We start from the raw sequence: 23,884 nt of genomic DNA, 5'->3' as shown, positions 1-23,884 counted from the left end.
CCCCTGAACACTCGCATCACTCTCCCTATTCTCCAGGCCTCAACTCCAACTCAGAGTCGAGTCGAGGTTGGCAACAATACGAACAGAGGAGACTGCCTGCCTGCCTGCCTGGTTCTTTACATAAATCTTGGATGGATAGATTGGATGCCAGTCAGTCTCCTCTCGTTTGTCAGTGTGGGCACCCGCCTCCGCGTGGAGACCAACCATCCAACCAAACCATTTCTTCGTCCATGGTAAGGTAAGGTAAGAACGACAGCACCAGTCGAAGGAAGGCAGAGGCGATTATATCTATTTCAGAGTACTAAATTGCAACTGCAACTACTGTAATTAAAAACATAGTTCCCTCTAGGATATCACTTCCCAATACCAAATGAAGCGAAGCAGCTCATCCCTCAGCATCTTTCTCTCTCTCTCTTTTTTTAATAGCTAAAGGTTTTACTTGTGCATAAACCGCAATAACTATCAGATTTCGGAAAGTAGGAAACAGATTCTATACGACAGTCGCAGTATCACATGAAACACCTAGACAGCAAAACCTTTCCCCTTCCCTTATATTTATATATTTTGAGATAAAATATGAATCTGTGCAGCTTGTGTACTAATACTACCAGCACCTACTCTATATCCTCATGTACTATGAAAATCTTTTTGGAGCACAAACGTAACCTGTTAAAAATGAGGGGAATTCAATAGAATTTGAATATTCTCACAGTAAAAGCCTTCTGCGACCTCAGCTGGTTCTAGTTTCATCGGTAAATAATTGTAATCCTTCAATTTCAACGCGAATATCCGAAGAGAGGACCAGAGCTTTGTCAGGACGTCCCAGAAGAGATGCTTGCCTTGGCCTTGTCCTTCACCATTGTCTTGACAAAGAGCTCTCCAGCCCTATACGAGGATCGAACCTGAAATGTAAAAAATAAAAGAAGAAAAGGAAGCAAACATCAAATTGCTGTCCAACCATCAAGCCTCGACAGATGAGACATACTCGAAAGAGATGAAAGTTCCTCACACAAATAAGAAGAATGGAGTTTTACTTAATATTATGATATTTGTGACAAAACTAGAAGAGGATTCTCACCAAGGGACCACTAGCCACATAGCGGAAACCAATCGATTCCCCATATTCCTTCCAGAACGAAAACTTCTCAGGTGTGACGTACTCTTTCACCGTCAAATGAAGTGGTGTTGGCTGCAAGAAGAGAGTGAAAATCACCGAGGCATCAGTCACCAACTCCCAAGAAACTGAAACAGCATCTTCAAGCATCAGAACAGAACTCACAATCTTGTGTAATCTTCTACCATCAAATTTTTCTCACAAAAATAAGTGAAGTTAATTCCACTTACCTGGAGATATTGTCCTAGCGTCAGTATATCGACGTCAATGGCCCTTAAGTCGGCCATGGCTTCTTTCAACTCATCGTCAGTTTCTCCCAGACCCAGCATTATAGAAGACTTCGTAATCATCCCTTCCTTACTCATCTTCGCATGTTTCAGAACTGATAAGCTCTGCTCATAACTGCATTTGCCCCAAAGCCAAAAAAAGGTAAACAACTGTTCTGCCAAACACTTTGTCACAAAGAAGGTTGGCTACAAAAGAGTATTCCCGAGAACAATGTATTGGTATGTGGTATATGGACTGACAACTTGCTCTCACATGACCACCAGAATTCTTATAAAGGAAGGAAGAAATATGGAAGAGGTTGAATTTAAGCTACACTTTTTATACGTTCAAGTTCAAGGACGTACCCAGCACGAGGATCTCTAACAATACGCTGAAGTTTCTTCACAGTCTCGATATTGTGGGCGAAGACATCTAAGCCAGAGCGAGCAAGAGACTCCACAGCAGTCAAGTCACCTCGAAAATCAGAGGTCAAACACTCGACCATGATTTCGGGCTTCAGTTTCTGCAGATGAAAACATTTGAGCAAAGAGTAAGCATTTGGGTTTTCCCATCTTATTTAGCTGGGATAAGCACAGAAACTGAGAGCCGAAAATTAAAAGCTCAATCTGATGATCTAAGAAACAAGACCTTCATGGCTTCAACAGTTTGAGCAAAATGCCCACTTCCACCATCAGGCAAATCATCACGATCAACACTTGTTAAAACAATGTAGTCTACTCTGCAAGATGAGGGAGCCACAAAGGTCAAGGAATTTGTTGGAAAATGAATTAAATGGGATAGAAGGATGATAAGTTATGTAACCGAGGTAACTGGAAAGATGACCCAGAGAAGGTCAAAATTCCTTTTCCCTAAATGTGCACCTCCCTTGTCAAGCAGAGAGACCATTTCTTTATGAAGAATAACGCTGCACTATCTAGCCGACAAACAATAACTGATTGCAAAGTCAGCTTAAATGTTGATGCGAGGACCTTCTCAGGACTGGAAACAATAATGCTTGAAAAAGCACACGGAATAAGCATTAGCGCATGCGGCACATATATGTTAGACCTACCCCCAACTTGCAATTGCCTTTGCGGTATTTTGAGGTTCCATCGGATCAGGTGGAGCGGGGTTTCTGCTGGTTTTGACTGCACAAAACCTGCAACCACGAGTGCAAGTATCCCCAAGGAGCATGATGGTAGCAGTAGCAATACCGTCTCCTCCCCCATTCCAGCACTGCATGAATTGCGTCCAACATCAATACTGCAGAACATGACAATCTTGAAAACCCCAGAAGCTATCTAAAAAAGGAAAGGTACAATCCATTCAATCCACAACTCCGGACACAGAGCGTAGAAATGAAAGGCTTTAAGCATTTAATCAAAACCATTACAAGCAAAGACTTTTAACCTGTCAATAATCAGAGAACCACAATAAGCATGCAAAGAGATGAAGGAAGAGAAGGAGGCGACCTCTCCAATGTTGGGACACTGAGCTTCCTCGCAGACGGTGTTGAGGTTCAGCCTGGACAAGGATTCCTTGACCTCGTCGTACCTCTGTCCCTGGGGAGCTCTCTGCCTCAACCACGCGGGCTTCTTCACATTCGGGTCCCGGCCCGTGAAGGGACCCGTCATCCCACCCGGGTATGGCCCCCTTTTCGCTGAAGCCTCCGATTCCATTAGCTTCGCCGCCGCCGGGGGAGGCGGCCCACTGGCGGAGGTTTTGGGCTGCGAATCAACGGATTCAGCACATCGGACTCTGAACGCGGTGCATGAGGTCGAGGAGGGGTGGCGAACTGGGATCTGGATTGAGATGGAAGGCTTTGACAGAGATTGGTGAAGCATTTTGTGGTAATTCACCGCCACGCAGAGTGTGTAAAAGAGCTTGCTTTCTCTCAACTAAGCTGGACTTTAAACGCGCGGGGAGAGAGAGAGAGAGATTAGTAGTTGGGAGCTGGAGGAGACAAGACAGTTACATTGCATGGGAAGCTCCGCCCAAACCCGAACAGAGACAGAGACAGAGACAGAGAGAGAGGAACTCCTCGTTTCAGCTCCAATGGCTGGCTATTAGATGCAGAAAAGGAGAGAGGAGCACAGCAGATGACGCCATTTCCATTTCTTCATTGGGGCCGTAAGAAGCAAAGTTAGATAAGCCCACTGGGCCCTATTATTATCACTCATTAGCTCAGCTTTGAGATGGACCCCGGCCAGTACAGTAACAGAACTAGAAGCAGGACAATTCTACGGAAAAATTAGTTGCATTGCAAATGTCCCCAGAAACTACCTTAATTTCCCAAATAGCCGTGTGAATAGACAGTGCTGAGCAAGCCGGTAGATCACTCACAATAATACACTGTCTTGTACAAGATTGTTCCTTTTATCAATGATTTTTTTTTTTCTTTTTGGGGTGAATCCTTTATCAATGATTTTTCTTTTGAAAGAAAAAGAATTACGCTGGCAATCAAAGCTGGGCCTAGACCACGCAAAGCCGAAGGCCTGACCGAGTCCGGCCATGGGCCCAGCCCACGATCAGAACTGGGCGGGGACATCTACTACTACTGCCTCCCCCGGCACTGGTACTGTTCCTTCCAACAGGACAGATCCTTCCTCAAGATTTTCATCGGAAAACCTCAGGATACAGTGCGTCATGTCATCAGTTGCTCACAAAATTTCCTCGAAGACTATCCGGCACAGCTCTGCAGGGTAATTTTTTTTTTTTTTTTTTAAATAAAAATCTAAAAGATAACAATCAAACGAAGAAACTACATCCGGGAAACCTGTCACGATAAAATAAATCTGGTCTCTCTCTCTGTTGTCTACTATATTCATCCATGTAAAATTATAGAGACTCTTCAGATTCCTCATCAGAACCTTCGGAGTCGGAGTCGTCCACCATCTTCTCCAGCGAACCCATATCCCCAGATTCAGAGAGGGTGTGCAACCGAAGCTTATCTGCGTCGTCACTGACAACAGGCAAAAGAGACCAGCTCAAACATTGAAAATATGTTGCCCAAAGAGCCATGAATATTCGTCAAGCTCTATTCATTTTCTCAAGGAGAGGGAGGAGGGGAACAAGAAGGTGCTTACTCTGTAACCCCAAAGATTTCTTTAACAATCAAGGAGCTATCCTGTGAACAGAATTCTGGCAACTGTTCCAAAAGATGAGAACATTAGCATCCATATAACACACACTGGATAATAACTAACGAGCTTAATAGGATGCATATAATTACAGGATTAGGGAATGCATCTAAAACAAGCATCCCAATCAGCTACAAGATATAACGCAATGCTACTACCAACGGAACCTTGTCAACATGAAAAAGAGAAGAAACTAAAGACGGTTGCATGGTAGCATGAAAATGGAGTACCCAGATAGACCTAGATAGCTGAAAATGTGGAAAAAACTAACCTCAGACAGGTAGAAGACCTTTCCAAATAAAGCTTGGACAGCGAGTTTCCTCTTGAAACCTTTTTCAGAGTATCCAGACATGTCCATGACAACTGGGCCTGGGAAATACATGGTGCAAGCATTACAATAGAGCATTCGTGTTATCGACGTCCCATTATATTTGCATAAAATTACTTATTACAAGTTGGCATGCTAGGAAGGATAGGAAAAGCTAATTACCCTTATCTCGAACAATACGACGAGAAATATCATTAAGGATCTCAGCAACCTGAGGATCTTCCAACATGGATGCTTTCCTCAGTCGTATTAAGCTGGCGATAAGTTCGGGGTTAAATTGTTTCTCGTTCAGCACATATCTGACATACTTGCGCAATATTTCCTCCATGCCAAAACCTGTCTGGATATTAGACAGGCTTATCAAATCTAAGCAGGACCCCACAAGTGCATGGGATTGAAGGAATGAAAGGATGTGACCAACTTTGATATAATTCCTCCTCATGCGCTAAAAGTATGAGCTTGAGAAAGTCAGAATTTGAGGCAATCATAAGAAAAGGACAGTTTTTGAGTATATGTATCGGACCTTTCAGCGTCCCAAAGACTCAAATACTACGACATGCCAACATAAAAGAAAATCACATATCGAACAAAGCAAACTGTCGATCACAAACTAACGCTCTTCATTTCCTCAGACTGAAATTTAGTTAAAGATGCAAAATGAAAGGCATTTTAAAGTTAGAAACCTCACCTTTTTTGCCAGTCCAGTAAGTGCTGAGTGCTGCACCTCATCCATTCCTTTCTTAAAGAGCTCGTCAATTGACTTACAGAGCATAGCATTTTTGTTCACCTGAAGAAAATTGCCCATTACCAGACCGGAAAAACACAACAGACTATGACATATTGAGATTAAAGTTCTCGTTCAGCATAAAGATATAACACATGCTGTGGCCCTCCACCTTGGATAGCAATGGGTATCCTCCAAGGATAGATAAAAAAATGTCATATTCACAAACGCAGATTCTACTTCCCATAGCATATACCCTGTACTAATCAATTTTTTCAAGCTAGAGTTGGGTCAAATATCTTGAAAGCCCGAAATTATCTTAAGAAGACGTCGGATATACCAATCTCAACATGTCACACTAGATTGCCGACAACAGGATGGCTGACCAAACAAATATGTAGTAACTTGGCAAAGGATGTTCAACCAATCAGTGCAATCAGCATCTGACATGTCTTGAGCTCAAAAGAATCTCCGGCACGCTCGAAGAAAACAAAGGATTTAAGAAATGGCTTCATTAGAATCAGCCAAATGAAAAAGAAAAACTCACCAATCTTCTCCTTTTCTCTCTGGGGGAGCTGAACCTCTTGACAGTCTTAACAAACGCAATCACAAAGCTGACCCCAACGTAAGCCAGAGGAACAGCAAGAATCCAAGGCAAGGAGCTGGTCCCCACTCTGGGCCCAGGAATGGCCTGAGTTACTGAGCCAGTGAACTCCACAAGGTCTAGCGCCTTTTCCTGAATCCATGGTAGGTCCTCCTCGACCTCCACTGTCTCGTCCTGCTTTTCTTCTTGTACGCGGGTCTGTTTCTTGCCCTTGGTCTGGGATGTTGGTTGGTTTGTGCTCGAGCTGTTCTTGGAAGCCTTGGCAGGGGCAGTGAGAGAGTGGATTGAGGGCAAGCGGGCTGGCTTTGGAGCGAGTGCATGGCGCGGGGTCTGGGGAGACGCGAAATTTGGGAAGGCAAATGTGTGGGTTTTTGGTCTTGGTAGTAACTGAGAAGATATGGGGGAGGTGAAGGAAGCCATCGGAGGTATGGTGGCTGCAGCGGAGCTCTCTCCGTCCGGGTAAGGGGCGGGGAGGAAGAAGAAGAAGAAGAAGAAGAAGAAGGGGGTTGAATGGGTTTTAACGCAATAAACTTTCAGACCGAAGTCTCGACATTTTCGAAGTTTAGGTTCAGGCCCATTGGCACTCTCTTGCTTCGCATAAGCCTCACAATTTTACGTTTACAAACTATATAATAACAATAATATATTTTCCTTTACTCTTTGGTCTTTGCATAAGCCTCACAATTTTTCTTTTTTATTTTTCTCCAAAAAAAGAATCCATTTTTCTTGTAAATTATAATTGTTAAAATTATTCTAAAATAAGAGCCACGTAAAATACTTTCCATTGGACCACTTGTGATCAGATTTATTTGTCCCGTGAACTTACAAAGTAATCACGTGAGCCGTAAAATTAGTCAGGCGAAATCAAAAAGGGAAAAATTAACGGGTCAAATCCTATCGAAAGTTAGGCATGAGCCAAATTATTAGGGACAAAAGACCAGATACCTCACCAATAACAACAATCATTCATGGAGAAGAAAAGGTGAATACTTCGGAAAGTTTAAATGCACTGGTATATATCATACGAGTAACACCAACAGGGGATGAACAAAAGAAAAACTATCATCTCATCCCATAACCATTGATTCTATTCTGTACACAGATGATCCAAAAAGCAGCTCTTAGAGCCATCTTATTCCGTTCCAACAAAAAAGAACCTGTTGGTCAACACTTGCTGTACCCACATACTTCCTAGTCGTTCAATACATACAAGGAGAGTGGATCATATGGTAGAAACTACTGGTTCTGTCAGTTGCACATTCTCCAGCCAAAAGAAAGCCAAAAACTTGCTTCTCCTGTTACCCTTCCTCTCTAACCCCTGCGTCTTCCCCTCCATTTTCAAGAGTACTTTGGACTCTCTTGAGTCAGATTTTCCTAAGAACAGCAGCATAAATGCAACACCAATTATTCAACAAGATCCAAACAATTTATACTGAGTCACGCCAGTCACAAGCAATCTTTTGTCCATACAATATTTCTCATAATACGAGCCAATAGGTAGAGGTCTAAGCTTACCTCCCCAATTTCATCCTCAATTGGCTCCTTTCCCAAAGGATTGTCCTGCACAATACATGAATGCACTATTGCATCATGGAAAACATATACATAATTACGAAAAGTATGCTAGAACATCCGTCTACTTTTCATATGGCAAACAAGAGGAAATAAGCTTAGCGTCCATAAACATGATGCTAGAGGAAGGGACAACCATTCGTTAAGGAATAAAAATAAATTTTAAAAAGAGTGGCTCATACTCATAATACCTGCTTTATCTTAGATTTTATCGGATAAGTTTATCACCAATCATCCATTTTGAAAAAATAGTTAGATGTTTATTGGATAGCAGTATAATATTGAGTACATCAGCTCAAGAAATGGCAAACTAAAGCACGGTCTTGTTCAGAAAAAAAGGAAATGCTGGTAGACTTCCTTGTGCAAAGGGAAAGTAAGAAAACATTGAACAAGAACGGCTGGGAGTTCCTAAACCAGATTTAAACTAACTTTGATTCTGATGTACTGACAAATCATATTAGGTCTTTAATCATACTTAGTAGGCCTGCAAGTATCAATCTTTCCAATGATCTGCTCAACTTAAATAGCAAGTAGTGTAAATATGGTTCAAGAGATCGTCATTGGACGACTCAAGAGAAAAGATGCAGAAGAGAGCAAAATTGGAGAGAGATGACCATAGGAAGTATGTTCATTGGAGTACAGAACCAAAGAAGCGTGAATAATACAATGAAGAGCCTCACTTCTCACAAGAAACAAATATATACATGAAACGTTTACCATCATACTCTTCCTCTGCATGTTCTTCCATTTATCCTTGAGATCACTAGGTGTACGGGTTGAATGGAAGGTCCGCGACCCAAAATCCAGTATTTTCCTCCAAGGGACATTCTTCATTTCTTTGTCGGAGAGCTTCCTTACTCCTTCCTGCAAATTTAAAATCTCCAAATGATATTAATTAATGACAAAAAGAGCTAGTGAGCTCGAGCATTCTTCCAAGAATATCAACTGAAGCCTGATCTGATCTCCGAAAAGCATTCTACAAACAATTTCCTTTACAGAAAGGGAATAGTAAAGCTGCTGAAAGAATGCAAAAAATTTGGCAACTCTGCGTCTGCTCTTGTATCTTTAGTTTTAACAAGCAAAGGCGGTCACTTTCACCAATTCATTTCCTATTTGATAAGTTTAAAATCAAAATGCAATACCGAGAAAGATTCCTACCTCCAGCATCTCCTCCTCCTGGGTGGTCCAATTCAACCTCTTCCGCCTCGGTTTTGAAATTGCCGCCTTTTTCCTGCAGTGAGGGAGCAGCACATCACTATTCCATCACCTTTCAGCAAAATGCCTCATTCAAGACAGCAGATATTAGTGTATGAAACTACCTCTAAGTGGACTTACACTTCCTTGGGTGATTGTTTCCGAGGGTTCGACCTTTCTGCATTAGCAACTTCTTTTTCAAGGCAAGGGCCTTTTCCGGCAGCAGAGCCTGCTTTATCCAGTGAAACATCATCATTGCCGTGATTTTTGTTTCTAGAAGCAGAAGCATTAGCCTGTTTCTGAGGTGAAACGGCATCATCGCCTCGATTCTCATCCCTGGAAGCAGAAGCATTAGCATGTTTCTCCGGTGAAACGGCAACGTTGCCTTGATTTTCCCTCCTAGAAGTAGAAGCATTGGCCGGCTTCTTGCAGCGATCGGTGCCCCCAGCATCGAGAAAGCCCAAAAGGTCCAGTTTGGCCTGAGTTGCCTTTCTCTTCAGCTTCTCAAGCTTAGCTGTTGTTCTTTTGTAGAAGCAATAAGGGCAATAGAACCTCCTTGACTGATCAAACTTGGGTTCACGGGAGAAGCACTTGACATGAAATGCAACCGGGCAGCCAGTCTCAGCACAGACCAGCATACGGTCCCCCTTTCTCTTGCCGCACATCACACAAACTTTCATGGAAGAAGTCTTGACCGGACAGGAAATGTCTCGAGAGCCTCCATCAAAGGGCTTGTCCATGACTCAGACTAAAAGACGAAACCCCGCCCTACGGAGAGAGAGAGAGGGATGGAGGTGAGCTGATCGAGAGAACGAAGAATCCTACGCCGTGGAGGAGGAGGAGGAGGGATGGGCAGTTTTCCCGCTTTCTCCGGGTTTGCCCCGATCGGACGAGGTTCGACGCGCCGAGCCCCGGGACTCGGAGTGAACAGGCCGCTGGGTTGATCCTTAAAGTTTCGGCAGAAAGAAAAATCTTGAAGTCCGTCCCCGAAGTTCACTTTTTCACAAACTCCCCCCTGCATTGAGTATCTATCCATCTCTACGTTTTACACCCTAACCTTTTCTTTATATTGAATCCCCGCTCCGGATCATTTCTCCAAGAATCCTTAGACTGTTGCCGAGCAGTTTTTGGATATCAAACGGACCTCCCCAGAAGGTAGTAACGAAAGGGAGACAAAGTCCGAAGTACATCGTAACAAAAGCTACCCATTCTCGTTCAAATATAGGTTGGCCGTACTAGTGATGGTTCCCAAGGATCCAATATGACCACTTAGGTCTACATTGCACCAAAGACACACTTCAGTATAGACACCAAGAGGTTACCGAGATTTCTTTTTTTCTTTTTTTCATTGCTCCCAGGGATTTTTTTGGGTAATCCGCTCTCATGCTGTAAACAGTCAAATCTGAACTGAACCCCGTCGCTCTTTTTTCTTTCCTCGCTAAACGATGCAAGAAATTCAAAAGAATTCATATACGGAACGAGGGCGACCTGTGGAAATACATCGGTTTCTTACTTGTGTGAATTAGAAACAATTAATTAAGAATAAAATCCATTCATTATATTTATTTATCCCCGACTTGCTTATCGGAATATCCCTAGATATAATTAAATATGTCCAATAAGCAACAGATGGAAAGACAAATTGAGGGCAATAAGTGACTTGATATGGTAACGCTGGAATCATATCACTTTCGCATATTCTCATGTCCTGAATCAAATTCATCGGAAGTCAAGGTACCTATACCAAAAATAGTATGTGCATAGACTTCATTGATAACTTTGGATTATTAGCACTGAAATTCAATAAATGTAGATCCTGCTTTACTATGCAATGAGGGTAACAACAAATAATAAGCTAACACTGGAACTGTCATTTCATAATCTCTAGATATCTGTACACTGAGGATTGTCGTGCAATTAAAACTTGTGTGACAAGAGTAATGGCCACAAACTCCTAATCTCATTCTGACCAAAAGCAGTACATGAATGTAGCAAAGCTGGGAATTTTCGAGGATGACTAGCACTAATGTACATCTTGTTTAGTCCTTAAAGGCGAGGAGAAGACTATCAGAAAACTTACAGATTCTACGAGTCAAACATTCTCCGGCCAAAACTCTCGGAAGAAAGCCCGCTCAAATTCCTTATCCTGCAACTGCTTCTCCAACTCCAGCATCTTCCTTGCCTTCTTTGACAGTGCCTTGGACTTCTTTGACTGTAGTTTTTCCTAATAACATCGAACAGTACAAATGCAAAGCCAAGTTATTCAACGAGTTTCATAGTTTTATGCTTCCATAAACCTATAATAGCAGAAGAACCAACAGTAAGATGATGAAGTAGCTGCATGAAACTCACATTCCCATCTTTGCCATCAGAAGCAGCAGCGTTGGAAGTTTTCGGGATTTTCTTCTTCACTTTATCTGCACCAAGGCCATGCTTGTTATTTTTCATATGCGTCTCAACTGGCTCCAACCTACCCTGATAATATGTTTTATGCAATCAGATTACCCACAGAAAGATCTAGACCGAGGTCAAACAGCTTGACACAATATTTATACTTTGTTCCAGAAATAGAAACCAAACTCACATAAATAAGATAGTTAAGTGAATTCATGCTGAAGCTGACTTAAGCATGGTATGATACAGATCCAACAGCAAAACTTAAGATGTTAGCCTAATGGAGAGCGGAACTAACCTGCTCATAAATCCCAAGACCAGTCCCTTCCTTCCAGCCATGTTTCTTTAGAAGCTGCCCGGGGGGGGGGGGGTGGGAATAAAGGAAATTACAAAAGTACAAATTCGATCATTAATGGAGCAAAGAAGAAACTGAGAAAGCCATCTGCATGTAAGCTTAGGGCAGATAGGCTGCTGGAATTACCTGAAATCCTTTATTTGACGAGTCAATTGCTGGAGCTGAACTCCTAGAAGATGATGGTTCCCTTCCCAACACTTCATTCTGAAACAGTCGGACATGCATTATCGCATTGCAGAAGTTAAGCATAAGGGGACAGCAACTAAACAATGAAAATTTAATCGAGTGGTTTCTTTTTCTTTTTTTTTTTTTTGGGGGGGGGGGTGCATAAATTTCAATGTAACTTCCAATAATAGCAGATGAGGTGAAGAAAACTCACCGTTCCACTGCTTCCATTTGAAGCATTATCCATGCCAGCAGGTGGTTGTTTCTGTTATAGTAATACTTGTTACTTAACCTTGTCCACAGCACGTCAAAGATCCTCGTGCAAGCTCCAGCCCACCCTGATTCAGAAGTAAAGTCCTGGTCACTGACAGTAGTATTCCAACTTTCCAACATGATTAGATGATCCATAAACCTACTCAGCATTCAGATCCCACTTTTAGACTACAAACCTGAACGGTCACTTCCAATATTCTCTAAATTTTCATGGGCTTTTTCCACGTTGTGCAACATAACAGAGCTTGCATAGAGTTATACTCGTAAATATGCAGAGATTCCTACCCAAAGAAATGAACTAGATGAAGCATGGTTCTCATTGGAGATGATTGTGGAGCTTCATTTTTAAAAGTAAACATTTTTCGCATGTCATACAAGCTGCAGATGAATTTGAAATCAGCATAAGCGCCTAGTCAATAAATACAGTATTAGATTGTTTAGATGCCGTCGAGTAAGATGCAATCCTAAAAAGGAGTGGAATGGAACAGTAAGCAACTTATAATTTACTTTAAATATTCCATCCCTTTCCATTCCAACTTATCAAGCCAGTACTAACAATTGACAACTATACTATATCTGACCTAAGATATTCAAAGCAAAGCAAACCCTAGAAAAACCATTGAAGACGACCAAAAGACTTTAAGCTTCAGAGTCAACGAAGCATCACTTTGCTGCTAATACGAGGCTATATGTAATGGCTCCGAATGACATTGTTTTGGGGAAACGGTACAATTTCTTTTAGAGATTTCATTCAACAGAATCACTGGGAATTTGCAGAGTCTATCGAGAGCTGGTACAACAAACTCCATCCCTAAATGGGCTGAACAATTATATATATATATATATATATATATATATATATATATATATATATATCCCTTTCGGATTGCAAGAGCTATAATCCTTTCAATTATGCAGGAAAGGAAACACGAGATCAATAAAATCAGATTGGGAAGCAAAAAAGAAAGAAACCTTATTAGGGAAGAAGGAGGGGTGGGTGGGTCAAACAATTTCAATGGAGTTTGGGTTCTTCTTCGCAGCCTCGCTCGTTCAGAAGCTGCAGCGGACATCGCCAAGCGGAATTCCTTGTGAATTTTTATCCTTTTTTTATCATTTGATGATAATACCCTGAAAATAAAAACAACAAACAACTGGAGGATTTTAAATCAAACCTCACGAACAAACACGATTATCTTATCTGACTGAACCATGGAAAAAGAAAAATCATGGAAAGAAAACCAGAAAAAGCGAAATTATATCCATACATACATAGGAAGAAAAAGGGAATAGAATCGATGCTCCCTGATCAGCTGAAGGAAGGAAAGAGAAAACGATGGAGCCGCCCCTGATCGATGGCTAAATCTGGCACTGGGGCTCGCTCTCTGAGTCTGAAGAAGAAGAAGGGAGGGAGAAGCACACAGACAGAAGGCAGGCGAGGATGAAACAGACAAAGGCCCACCGACCGAGCCAGCCAGCCAGCCGGATCCATCAACATATTATTCTTATACCTCCGTAGAAAGAAGAGTAGAGAGCTAGAGGGAAGGGGGGGAGGCTATGTTTATGCCAATGAGGCCTCAATATTCAAAGGCCCGGCGAGTCCAAGAAACCGGTCCGCACTGAAATTCTTTTCTCGAGCCTTTTCTCGCGATTGCTTTCGGGCCGGGAGCAAAACTCGATAATGGGATTAACAATCTAAAATATTGCAATCTTGCATCTTATAATTCGATGGCAACATCTACTTAGATGCACGAAAATAATTGAAATTATGTTGGAGAAGCGGTAGGAGAAGGTAAATTAGAAGGAGATGTGATACGGGGGGGGGGGGGGGGGGGGGGGGGGGGGGGTGGGGGGTGGGGGAAGGGGGCTTTTTTGCAATTTATGCAAATTTTTGCGGGGACCAGTTGTGCAATTTGTACTGTTTTTGGACGAATAAGTTAGGAGGATTATGATTATTGACATAACATGACGGCCAGTAATAGATACATAGATAGATACATACATACAAGGGCAGGGCTGCTCTGAGGACGAAGAGGTAACGCATGCAAATGTTTTGTTTTAACTTTGACGTGACAAAGTGTTTGACTATCTATCATGGGGAGTTCTGGGTATTTGATTGGATTGGAATGGAATGGGGAAGACAGAGAACCCACAGTCAAGTGGGAATACTATTGCATGGATTACTGACTGTAAGATAAGAACAGAAAGGCTCCCGCGCTGCCTGTAATTCGTTTTTCTTTCCATCTGGTCTCGGTCACTATTCGTACCCACATGGGTTGTCTTGTCCTCCCTCTTCTCCATCTTCTTTTAACTATATCTTCCTCTACATGCACACAACACACTTTATGAGTTATCGCTCTTGCATACTGTTCATTTGTATATGCATATGTATGTGTGTGGTACTCTTTTTCTACTACGTGCCAAGCAAGACCCATCGATCTTTCTAGCTAGTTTTGTAGGGTGGATTCTCGAATTGTCGAACATAAAAGGGATGATGCTGGAAGTTGGAGGTTATATACATACCCTATAGAAGAAGACTAGCTACAGCTTATCTACCGAAACAAAAAAAAAACAAAAAAAAAAGGAACACTAGCTAGCTTAGCTAGGGGAGAGAGCTCACTAGCTAACTGTATGCATATATATATATATATATATATGTATGTATGTATGTGCCTGACATTGCACTTGCTGGTGGGGTTGCTTGTCCCTTAACTTTGTTGCGACAACCTGCAGCAGCTCTCTCATGCACAACCACAACAATCAGGGATGGACCGAAATGAGGATGAGGGGAAGCAGTAGCCCTCCCTAAATATTTTTCGTTTTAAAAAAAAACTTATATATAATTAATTCTTTGAATTTTGATAAAAAATTTTATACTTGTCCCTCCTAATTCGGAGAAATTACCTTACCATTGACCCCTTAAAGATTTCGCCCTCTAGTCAAATGCCAAATCCATGCCTGCGCACAAATGGATATATATATATATATGATTATTAATTGCTAGGGCTTTTGTGAGGAGGGGAGGGTAAAATATTAATAGAGAGTTCAGTTTTTTTAACGGTACTAAGTGATTTGCATGATTAGCAGTTGCATATGGTTAATAATTCACATGGCATAATATATGGTCAAGCCATCGACAGAGAGAGAGAGAGGCTATTCTCAATTTGAATTAATAGAGCCCAACATTTAATTCTTCTTTTGGGGTGGGGGAGGAAGGGGGGCATACATATAAACAGCACATAGCCTTTTTAAGTTGGAGGGGGTCCTCATGTCACTCCTCCCACTCACTCCCCTTAATTCTTGGACATTTAGCTAGCCTTTTCATTGCTTTACATCATGCATGCATATATATATATATATATATGTATGTATGTATGTATGCCCTTCTTCAGCTACCTAGCTAGCCAGCCCCGAGTCTAGAAAAACCCTAGATTTCCGTGAACAATTCCATTCTCACGGTGAAGATTACTCCCTGGATATATTTATACATACATACATACATACATATAAGAGTGTGAGTAGTTCTGTTCTCGACAACAGCTGCTTCAATTAACAACTGTCTGGAGGGGAGCTTATCAACTGCGAGTGAATAAGTAAATAAATAAAGTAGATTGTTGTTACATCAGAATTTCAGATGGCGCCGTTAGAGTGCATATTCAAGATGTTGTGCACCCATTTATTCCCTCTTTAATAAAATTCTTCGTAATAATCTTTTTATATTAAAAATTATTATTATTTCATAAGCTCTTATGAACTCCGAGAATTTTATTGTAATTACTCCGATATATGAAAAATAAAAAAAAAAAGAAGAAAAAGTCCATACATATTTGTGGACCAGTCCTCCTGATCTTTTCAATTCCCCTCCTCAATCATCGGCACCTAATACCACAAAGCTTTGATTTTATCTGTTGAGAGATTTACATGTTGCTATTAATGTCAACGAAATGTCAAAAGAGATTGAAGAAAAAATAACCCCATTATTTCAACCCACATATAATAATAATAATAATAATAATAATAATAATAATAATAATAAAACCTATAATGTCCTAGCTACAAGCATAGGCATATCTGAAATGCAGAAGTGAAAATTTTATACGAGCCCAGCTAATTAAGCTAAAGCTAGCGCAACACTTGATCGTTATATATATATATATATATATACACGCGCAGCACGGACCCCATCTGCAAGCAACATAAAATCTTTGATGGCTCCATACCTCATGGTGCAAACACAAAGTCGATATCTTGCATTTAATTAATTCATTTCCCTCAACATAACACACCATCGACAATGACTTATTAAGTAAGTACACAAATTTGATTATAACTACCATAGAAATAAAATATATTATATATTAACCCAAAATGTAATGTACTATGCCCTAGCTAGTCCTTCCATTTCCGTTGGAAGTTAAGAACATACTGTTAATTATGGCTCTTGTCTCTAGCAGCTAGCTAGCTATAGCTAGTCATTCCAATTATTATTGTATAACTCATACATACAGACATACATACATATATGGGAGGCTTATTGAATAGTTCGTTGTTCGCGAGTAAAGCTCCAAGCATTTATATTAATTGTTGCTCTCGTATAATTTCATGGGGAAATTATAAATTGGTTCTGTTAGAGTCTAGAATAAGACCCAAAAATAATGTTATTGGGTCTCGAAAATCCATCCGTAGACATTTAGAGTTATCATTTTTCACTATCCATCCATATCTGGGTATATACTCACGTCCCTTTTACTCAATAACACATCTAATATACAAGACGACTAACTGGATCGTCAGAGAGGGAAATCGGGAACACCCTCGATCCTCCACTTGTGCGGGAAACTGAAGTTTGAATCGGGTCTCGAAGATTGCGGACTTACACCGGACCCATACCCCCAACATTTGGCATTGTTTGTGGGAAACCAAAAGTAAATGTCATGGTTGATACAAGGAGAGTCGCCCGACACACACAGCCGTCAGCAGTGAGTCTACCACAACCATTGACTGACCAGCAGTAACAACCATCTTCCCACCCCATTGCAGCTGGGGAAGAGCCCTTTGCACCCGCAGATCTGCTGCAACATCAGATCCCTTCAACCACCAATCAACAGCGCCAAGCCGCTACGGAGAAAGAATCGGATGAGGATCTGTTACAAGTACTTCCTTCGAGGCTCTAGGAGGCAATAGATGCCGTCATCACAAAAAAATGTGCTCCTTTTGAGTGGTCAGGTGCCCCGGGCAAACCCACTTGTGGGGGAGACGGGTCCGAACCATCAAGAGGACGCCTTAGCGCCGAAACATCATCTGGATCTAGCCCTGATGTACGCTCCTTCTTCCATCCCCCTCATGAACCCAAGGGAAGCGGAGTCATACCGGGTAAAGCGCGCACCTTTCAACAAGATTCAACCCGAATTTCACGGCAGAGGACGTGTCCAAAATCATAAAGGAGTAAAGCACAAGAAACACTAAGGGACAGCTAGCGAGTCATCACGATCCACCTATGTCGACTGCAAAACTTCAGCTCATAGAGGAGACATGGGAGTCTCGCAGTAGATCCTTACATGTCAAGGCATCGAAGAAAGAAATCAACGAACCTAAGAGTGTGTTTGGATTCAAAGTTAAAGTAACTTTGATTTTAATTTTGATTTTAATTGTGGAAAATGACAAATGAGATGTGATTATAAATTTGACTTGGGAAACATGTATTTTTGTTGTGTAGTGTGTTGAGTTAAAGTTAAAGTTAAAATTTTTGACTTGGGAAATGTGTGTTTTTGTTATGTAGTGTGTTAAGTTAAAATTAAAGTTAAAGTTAAAATTAAGTGTTTAGGAATCCAAACAGGGTTTAAGATATCTAAAAAGTGGTCAACGGGGTATGAGATCTGCTCTATTGTAGTAGGCGACATTTGGGACCCAAAAGATCTCAAGCCACAGGGCTCATTCTCGGTCATCATCTCTAAGCAGCGAGAGACGCAAGCACTGGCGGGGCGCGTCATCGTCACCAACCCATATGAGCTAAGTCTTCTTCTTACGACATGGATACGTATGTTTTAGAATAAAGGCTTGAAGCCATTCATGGAGGGCTTAATAAATGCAATGGATACGTATGAAAATTGAACACATGAACGTGAATGGAAATTCTTATCAACTGATCGGCTAATGCAAACGTCACTAGTGCTTGAATTCATTTCATTGATCCCAAGTCTAATAATAAGGCGTCAAATGCAAATTCTCATCAAATCAATGAGAATGCGGGTACTTAACTAACTTGATCGTCGGAGAGGAAAATCGGGAACACCCCGATTCTCCCCTTGTGTAGGAAATTGAAGTCCGGATCGGATCTCAAAGACTGTTACGCCCGACCTACACCTCCAACAGGTTCCCTGTTTCCTCCTTGATGAATTTGTTTATATTATAAATACGACAAAGATCATATGATGAATCCTATAACCAAGACATATAAGGGGTTTCCTTTCCAGAATTTATCATTTGAATGTCGCCTTCACTTCATTCTCGTGGTGTGTAAGTATGTGTTTGTGTATATATATATATATATATATATATATTAACTTCCATCATTTTCTAGAAAACGACGATCTAATTATTGGATAAGAATTAGCATGAATTAGTTCAAGTGGTCCGACACTTATTCCCCTTAAATAAAGTTATGAATTGTCTTGTGAATGGTAGAATATTAAGTATTAACGTTGAAAGTTTTATTTTTTAATGGCCCGACCGGCTCAAAATAGATAAATCAGAATTTATTGGACTTCCGGATATCATGATGCATATAAAAAATATATTAGACATGAAGCGCAAAAAAATTTCAAACAGAAAAACAAAACAAAAAAAAGCGCAAAAATAAAGAAATCATAATGCATGGATATAAATATAACCGTTAGTAACAGGATCAAATTTTCACTGATCATTATTTCATTTGTTCTATTAATAATTAGTTGTTTAAGGGAGGGGTAGGGGCCCTCATCCAATTCTTTCCCCCCATCACAATTCACATGATAGATGTATTACTCCCAAAGCATAAGGGCCAGGACAAATTAAAGCGGATTGATGTTCCCCATCCCCGGTTAAATGGATGGCTTACATGGTGAAATATATATATATATACATATATTGCGATTTGACCACTACGTACTATATGCTCTGCATGAGATGAGACAAAATTAAATCCTGATTAACTTGTCATTAGAAAAGGCAGATGCATATAGATTATCCAGAATCTGATCTCCTGCATGGGTTCGAATCTCCTTTTTTCTGTTTTTAAACAGTGCTCTTTAGTGGTAACCGAGGTCATATAGATATACACATGCATATATGCATGCAATTATATGTCTCTATTAAACAAAGTACTTTGTGACAAATAATCACCTTTGAACCGAAGAGGACATTTATTACATCGATCCGTTACTAGCTAGCCACGCTATTCAAATTTTGGCCCGTCGAGCCTTCGGTTCTTTCATTTTTTTTTTCAAGTCAATTTAAAACCCTAGATGACAAATGTTGTTTTGAAATGTATTAAGTTGATGATTTTTTTTTCAGTTAAAATTAAGTTGATGATTTTTGCCATCATATATATATGTATATTCTTTGCATTGATATGTACTGTATATATATCGGGTAATACAAACACGTGTGTGTATATATATATAATGATAATATCCTAATAGTTAATTCATATGTTAATCATATAATATATATATATATATAGAAATTAAATGATAATAATTTATTATATGAAAATTGAAGTATTTAAAGCAGTATATCAAACAGGATTTGAATTCCTTACTCCCTATTTTATTAGCAAATAAATAATTCATAATTCTAAGAAATTTGAGAATTATTTATATTATATGATCTTCAAAATCATTTAATAAATATTTAGAATTATAATTAAAACTTTCAGAACTCAATTAGATAAATCTCTAATGAAAGTGATCTCGCATCATGTTATTTGAAATAATTCAAATTTAATTAATATATAGAATATGAGTATGCCGAAGTTTAAAATTTTATAAGCTTTCAAATAAACTATTTGCGAGTCTTTATTTTTTATATATTAGTGAAGCTTTTTGCATGTCAATATGAGTAAACTATTATAACTGCAATTTTTTCTTGACCAAAAATAAATGCACGAGTCTAATAAACTATTATATATATATATATAAAGAGAAATAGCAATAAGTAATTTGCCCCATCGGTTTTCGTTAATAATTTGGCTGACAAAACATATCATCTGAGTAACTAAAGGGAACGAAATAAAGTATTTCGGGAGCTAGCAGTTGGGTGCATCGTTCACGTTCATTATTTGGACCGAAGTAACGGAGAGATGGAGATGAATCTCCCTCCACAGTAGTACTGTTCTCGTAGCTAAGCTAAGGTAAAGCTACCTCTAATTGCTATTTCATTCACGGTTACGTTGTCGACAAATGAATCTTTCTTCCTTTCCTTTTATCTTTTCTTTGGGTGTGTGTGTGTGTGTGTGTGTGTGTATCCAGTTGTCATTCACTTCGCTTCATGTTTGTTGTGATAGACGACGAACACGCCCACTGATAATTATGGTTTTGCTAGTGTCAAATTAATTAATTACGAGCAGCAATATGTATAGTCAGATGATATGTCTCTCGATTAGTTAAGCATTCATCGCATATTATATGATGAAGAAGTCGATCAATAATTCATCCTCAATTGAGTAGCATAGCATTTCACAGACAAAAGATATTAATTACATCAAAACGATGATCATAGAAAACAGAAACGCCGATCAAAATCGGGCAGATAAAATAAAATTACATACGCTTTGGAATATAATGATTGTGTGGCCATTACATTTCAATCATTGTATTATATGGAGTAATATGGATTGACTCTAGGATATATAGGAGGAAGACGAGATTATATACGAGAGAAAGTAAGAAAGTTTTTGAAAGGGGGGGCGGGGGGGTGGGGGTGGAGGTGGGGGTGCGCTCCAACGTTCGAATGGGGAATTAGGAGTTTAGGATCCCCGTGAGCGTGAATGAATGACTTTTGAGAATGGAATAATGTAACATTATATATATACTGTGATTCATTCATTCATTCATTCATACTGCCATCCATATATCAAATCCAACGGTCAGAAAATTTTGCATGTGAACCCCCTCTTTACTTTTCCGCCCCCCTTGATCTTGAATTGAGGACGGAGACAAACAATAGCAATTTCCTCGCTTTTATCCCTTCCTTCCCACTCCCACTACCCACAGCCGCCCCCCCCCCCCCCCCCAAAAAAAATAAATAAAAAAAATAAAAAGGAAAAAAGGGGGGTTGGGTTATTTTTACAGGGCAGGGACAGAGTACTCCTTACTACTTACTATAAATAAAGGACAAAGTGTTGCAGACTTCTTCCTAAAACCAGAACCTATTTCTATCCTTTTTTCTTTTCTTTGCCCTGCTCGAGTGTTCCTTTTTCATCATTAGACCCTTTGCCTTCCTGTCTACGGGAAGGAACTAAAAGGAAGAGAATAGAATTAGCAGCAGACACACACACACACACACACCTCCATCCATCACTGCTTTGCTTTAATATACATTTACATTTGCATTTACATACAATATTATATATAATTTTATTCCCATTGAAGATTCATCGTCTGTCAGGGGCCCAATATTCTCCTTATTTATTATATTCTGGCTCTTGCTGATCTGATCGAGTCCCACTTCTCAGCCGGCAGATATGCAGATTTTGAGATGGGCTTCTCTCCTTTTCCAGTTGTTCCTCACTTTCAGTGGCTTCATCGAGTCTTCCCAAGGTGAAGCAGCAGCAGTATTGTGCGCAGAGCAGGATAGAGCCTCTCTCCTCAGCTTCAAGGCAAGGATCCTGAGGGACACGACAGAGATCCTGTCCTCATGGACAGGGAGAGACTGCTGTGTCGACTGGGAAGGCGTGACTTGTCAGCCGTCCACTGGCAGAGTCTCGGGGCTCATTCTGCAGGCAAGTGCCGAGGACACTGGGAGTTTCATGAAGGGCACTCTGTCGCCTTCCCTGGCCAACTTGCGTTCCTTGGAAGTTCTGGTCATCTCTGGGATGAAACGCATCCGGGGGACCATCCCCGACAGCCTTTCCAACCTCACTCGCCTCACTCAACTCGTCCTCGAATACAACTCCCTCGAGGGAACCGTCCCTTCCAGTCTCGCACGCTTGACCTCTTTGCAGACACTCTCCCTCAATGGGAACCGTCTCGTTGGCGCGTTCCCTCCGAGTTTAGGGAACCTCCGGAGTGTCCTCCAGCTGAATTTGGCCAGAAACTCCCTCTCTGGCCCGATCCCGCCTCCCATTTTCGGAGTAGGGGGCCTCCAGAAGCTGCAGTTCCTTGATCTCAGCCTCAACCTCTTCTCCGGGTCCGTTCCGGAATTTTCAGGGCGGTTCCCGAACCTCACCAATGTCGACCTCTCCAGTAACCAGCTTTCGGGTCAGATACCCGATTCGGTTCTCTCCCTGTCGAGTCTTTCTTCGCTTTCCTTGAGCCACAACCGCCTCTCTGGAAGAATCCCTGACCGGATTGGGAGTTTGAGATCACTCTCTCAACTTCAGTTATCTGGCAACCGCTTCTCCGGCCAAATCCCGGCTTCCATTTCGAGGTTGCAGAGCCTCTGGAACCTCAACTTGTCACGAAACGAGCTATCAGGCCCTCTGCCCATCTCTCTAGGACGGGGCCTTCCTTCCCTGTCAACAATAGACCTGTCTTATAACAACCTCAGCTTAGGGACAACCGTTCCTGAATGGATCAGAAACAGACAACTGTACGATGTTCGGCTCGCGGGTTGCAAGCTCAGAGGAAGCCTCCCCATCTTCACAAAGCCTGATTCTCTGACCACCATCGACCTGTCGGACAACTACCTCGCAGATGGAACTTCGAGTTTCTTTGCAAACATGACGAGTTTGAACGAAGTCAAGCTCGGGAACAACCAGCTGAAGTTCGACGTTTCCAAAATCCCATTCCCGAACGGGCTCCGCACTCTTGACCTCCGCTCGAATCAGCTCGTGGGCCCGCTCTCTGCAATCTTGAACAACAGGACGAGCAGCTCCTTGGAGGTATTAGATGTCTCCAGCAACCAACTATCAGGCAACATCCCCGAACTGGGCCAAGGATCGAGCTTGAAGGTGCTGAACGTTGCAGGAAACAAGATCGTGGGACAGATCCCTGGTTCGATCTCAAACCTCGGCGAACTCCAGAGGCTGGACATTTCCAGGAACCAGATCGGTGGTACCATCCCCCCGAGTTTGGGCCAACTGACTAAGCTCCGGTGGTTGGATATCTCTGTCAATGGTATCTCGGGTCGAATTCCAAGCAGCTTCCTTGGGCTGGGCGGTCTGCAGCATGCAAACTTCAGGGCCAACAGGCTCTGTGGAGAGATCCCACAGGGAAGGCCCTTTAACATATTCCCGGCCGTGGCTTATGCCCACAATCTGTGCTTATGTGGCAAGCCATTGCCACCTTGTCGGAGGAACCACCAGTAGAAGTTGTTCGGTTTGGGCCAGCCAGAGGCTGACCGACATTTCTTCGTCCACTTACATGATGCTTATATCTGTATGAGCATAGATAATACTACCAAATGTTATGGTTCAACATTTTTTTGGGCACTAGATTTATAGCATAGTTCTGTTCATCAAATAATGCTATTCAATACCAGCGAATAGGGGCCATAGGGCCATTCTTCTGCAATGGAGATCTTTCATGTCATCATAAGACCCACCAGATATACCATTTA

At 41.3% G+C, this 23,884-nt stretch overlaps 5 protein-coding genes across 10 annotated transcripts; 1 reads left to right on the top strand and 4 right to left on the bottom strand.

Annotated features, from left to right (window-relative positions):
- Positions 1–467: 467 nt before the first annotated feature.
- On the bottom strand, positions 468–3,939 carry LOC116188347 (lipoyl synthase, chloroplastic). Of its 3 annotated transcripts, none has more exons than XM_031517636.1 (7): positions 2,854–3,502; positions 2,454–2,682; positions 2,030–2,115; positions 1,747–1,904; positions 1,345–1,516; positions 1,079–1,189; positions 468–902 (listed from the first exon to the last, which is right to left on the bottom strand). In XM_031517636.1, exons 1-7 carry the CDS (start codon positions 3,223–3,225, stop codon positions 813–815), a joined length of 1,218 nt encoding a protein of 405 aa, XP_031373496.1. In that variant the 5' UTR covers positions 3,226–3,502; the 3' UTR covers positions 468–812. The 3 variants fall into 3 exon arrangements, with proteins under 3 accessions (XP_031373496.1, XP_031373497.1, XP_031373498.1); XM_031517637.1 differs by having other exon boundaries at positions 2,030–2,120; positions 2,454–2,617; positions 2,854–3,474; XM_031517638.1 differs by lacking the exon at positions 468–902 and having other exon boundaries at positions 1,103–1,242; positions 2,854–3,939.
- Positions 3,940–4,087: 148 nt separating this feature from the next.
- On the bottom strand, positions 4,088–6,757 carry LOC116188348. The gene is made up of 6 exons (XM_031517639.1): positions 6,121–6,757; positions 5,538–5,636; positions 5,012–5,189; positions 4,793–4,890; positions 4,468–4,529; positions 4,088–4,343 (listed from the first exon to the last, which is right to left on the bottom strand). Exons 1-6 carry the CDS (start codon positions 6,595–6,597, stop codon positions 4,220–4,222), a joined length of 1,038 nt encoding a protein of 345 aa, XP_031373499.1. The 5' UTR covers positions 6,598–6,757; the 3' UTR covers positions 4,088–4,219.
- Positions 6,758–7,167: 410 nt separating this feature from the next.
- Positions 7,168–9,721, bottom strand: LOC116189313. Its single transcript, XM_031518925.1, has 5 exons — positions 9,085–9,721; positions 8,908–8,980; positions 8,467–8,613; positions 7,693–7,737; positions 7,168–7,551 (listed from the first exon to the last, which is right to left on the bottom strand). The coding sequence occupies exons 1-5, from the start codon at positions 9,681–9,683 to the stop codon at positions 7,516–7,518; spliced, it is 900 nt and encodes a 299-aa protein (XP_031374785.1). The 5' UTR covers positions 9,684–9,721; the 3' UTR covers positions 7,168–7,515.
- A 553-nt stretch (positions 9,722–10,274) lies between these two features.
- LOC116189314 (G patch domain-containing protein 11) lies at positions 10,275–13,621 on the bottom strand. Of its 4 annotated transcripts, none has more exons than XM_031518930.1 (8): positions 13,400–13,621; positions 13,103–13,258; positions 12,072–12,195; positions 11,819–11,896; positions 11,636–11,689; positions 11,296–11,418; positions 11,024–11,167; positions 10,275–10,431 (listed from the first exon to the last, which is right to left on the bottom strand). In XM_031518930.1, the coding sequence occupies exons 3-7, from the start codon at positions 12,102–12,104 to the stop codon at positions 11,036–11,038; spliced, it is 420 nt and encodes a 139-aa protein (XP_031374790.1). In that variant the 5' UTR covers positions 12,105–12,195; positions 13,103–13,258; positions 13,400–13,621; the 3' UTR covers positions 10,275–10,431; positions 11,024–11,035. The 4 variants fall into 4 exon arrangements, with proteins under 4 accessions (XP_031374790.1, XP_031374789.1, XP_031374788.1 ...); XM_031518929.1 differs by lacking the exon at positions 10,275–10,431 and adding an exon at positions 10,480–10,681; XM_031518928.1 differs by lacking the exon at positions 10,275–10,431 and having other exon boundaries at positions 10,738–11,167; positions 13,103–13,281; positions 13,400–13,619.
- Positions 13,622–21,477: 7,856 nt separating this feature from the next.
- LOC116189152 (MDIS1-interacting receptor like kinase 2) lies at positions 21,478–23,854 on the top strand. Its single transcript, XM_031518695.1, has one exon. It carries the CDS (start codon positions 21,849–21,851, stop codon positions 23,631–23,633), a length of 1,785 nt encoding a protein of 594 aa, XP_031374555.1. The 5' UTR covers positions 21,478–21,848; the 3' UTR covers positions 23,634–23,854.
- Positions 23,855–23,884: the final 30 nt, after the last annotated feature.

Source organism: Punica granatum, chromosome 8, assembly GCF_007655135.1.
Source record: "Punica granatum isolate Tunisia-2019 chromosome 8, ASM765513v2, whole genome shotgun sequence".
NCBI classification, from domain to species: domain Eukaryota; kingdom Viridiplantae; phylum Streptophyta; class Magnoliopsida; order Myrtales; family Lythraceae; genus Punica; species Punica granatum.
This window is presented reverse-complemented; position numbering and strand designations above follow the sequence as displayed.

What these genes read in the sequence shown, in the direction of transcription:
- LOC116188347 (XM_031517636.1), bottom strand. Translation starts at nt 3,225, where the DNA reads ATGCTTCACCAATCTCTGTCAAAGCCTTCCATCTCAATCCAGATCCCA. An exon ending in AAGGCAATTGCAAGTTGGGG is followed by an intron (nt 2,116 to 2,453) that starts GTAGGTCTAACA and finishes CTTGCAGAGTAG; the next exon opens with ACTACATTGTTTTAACAAGT. An exon ending in GTTAGAGATCCTCGTGCTGG is followed by an intron (nt 1,517 to 1,746) that starts GTACGTCCTTGA and finishes GGGCAAATGCAG; the next exon opens with TTATGAGCAGAGCTTATCAG.
- LOC116188348 (XM_031517639.1), bottom strand. Translation starts at nt 6,597, where the DNA reads ATGGCTTCCTTCACCTCCCCCATATCTTCTCAGTTACTACCAAGACCA. An exon ending in TTACTGGACTGGCAAAAAAG is followed by an intron (nt 5,190 to 5,537) that starts GTGAGGTTTCTA and finishes TCTAATATCCAG; the next exon opens with ACAGGTTTTGGCATGGAGGA. An exon ending in AGGTCTTCTACCTGTCTGAG is followed by an intron (nt 4,530 to 4,792) that starts GTTAGTTTTTTC and finishes CTTTTGGAACAG; the next exon opens with TTGCCAGAATTCTGTTCACA.
- LOC116189313 (XM_031518925.1), bottom strand. Translation starts at nt 9,683, where the DNA reads ATGGACAAGCCCTTTGATGGAGGCTCTCGAGACATTTCCTGTCCGGTC. An exon ending in AAACAATCACCCAAGGAAGT is followed by an intron (nt 8,981 to 9,084) that starts GTAAGTCCACTT and finishes CCCTCACTGCAG; the next exon opens with GAAAAAGGCGGCAATTTCAA. An exon ending in AGGAGGAGGAGATGCTGGAG is followed by an intron (nt 8,614 to 8,907) that starts GTAGGAATCTTT and finishes TTAAATTTGCAG; the next exon opens with GAAGGAGTAAGGAAGCTCTC.
- LOC116189314 (XM_031518930.1), bottom strand. Translation starts at nt 12,104, where the DNA reads ATGGATAATGCTTCAAATGGAAGCAGTGGAACG. An exon ending in GTCTTGGGATTTATGAGCAG is followed by an intron (nt 11,419 to 11,635) that starts GTTAGTTCCGCT and finishes ACATATTATCAG; the next exon opens with GGTAGGTTGGAGCCAGTTGA. An exon ending in CTGATGGCAAAGATGGGAAT is followed by an intron (nt 11,168 to 11,295) that starts GTGAGTTTCATG and finishes CGATGTTATTAG; the next exon opens with GAAAAACTACAGTCAAAGAA.
- LOC116189152 (XM_031518695.1), top strand. Translation starts at nt 21,849, where the DNA reads ATGCAGATTTTGAGATGGGCTTCTCTCCTTTTCCAGTTGTTCCTCACT.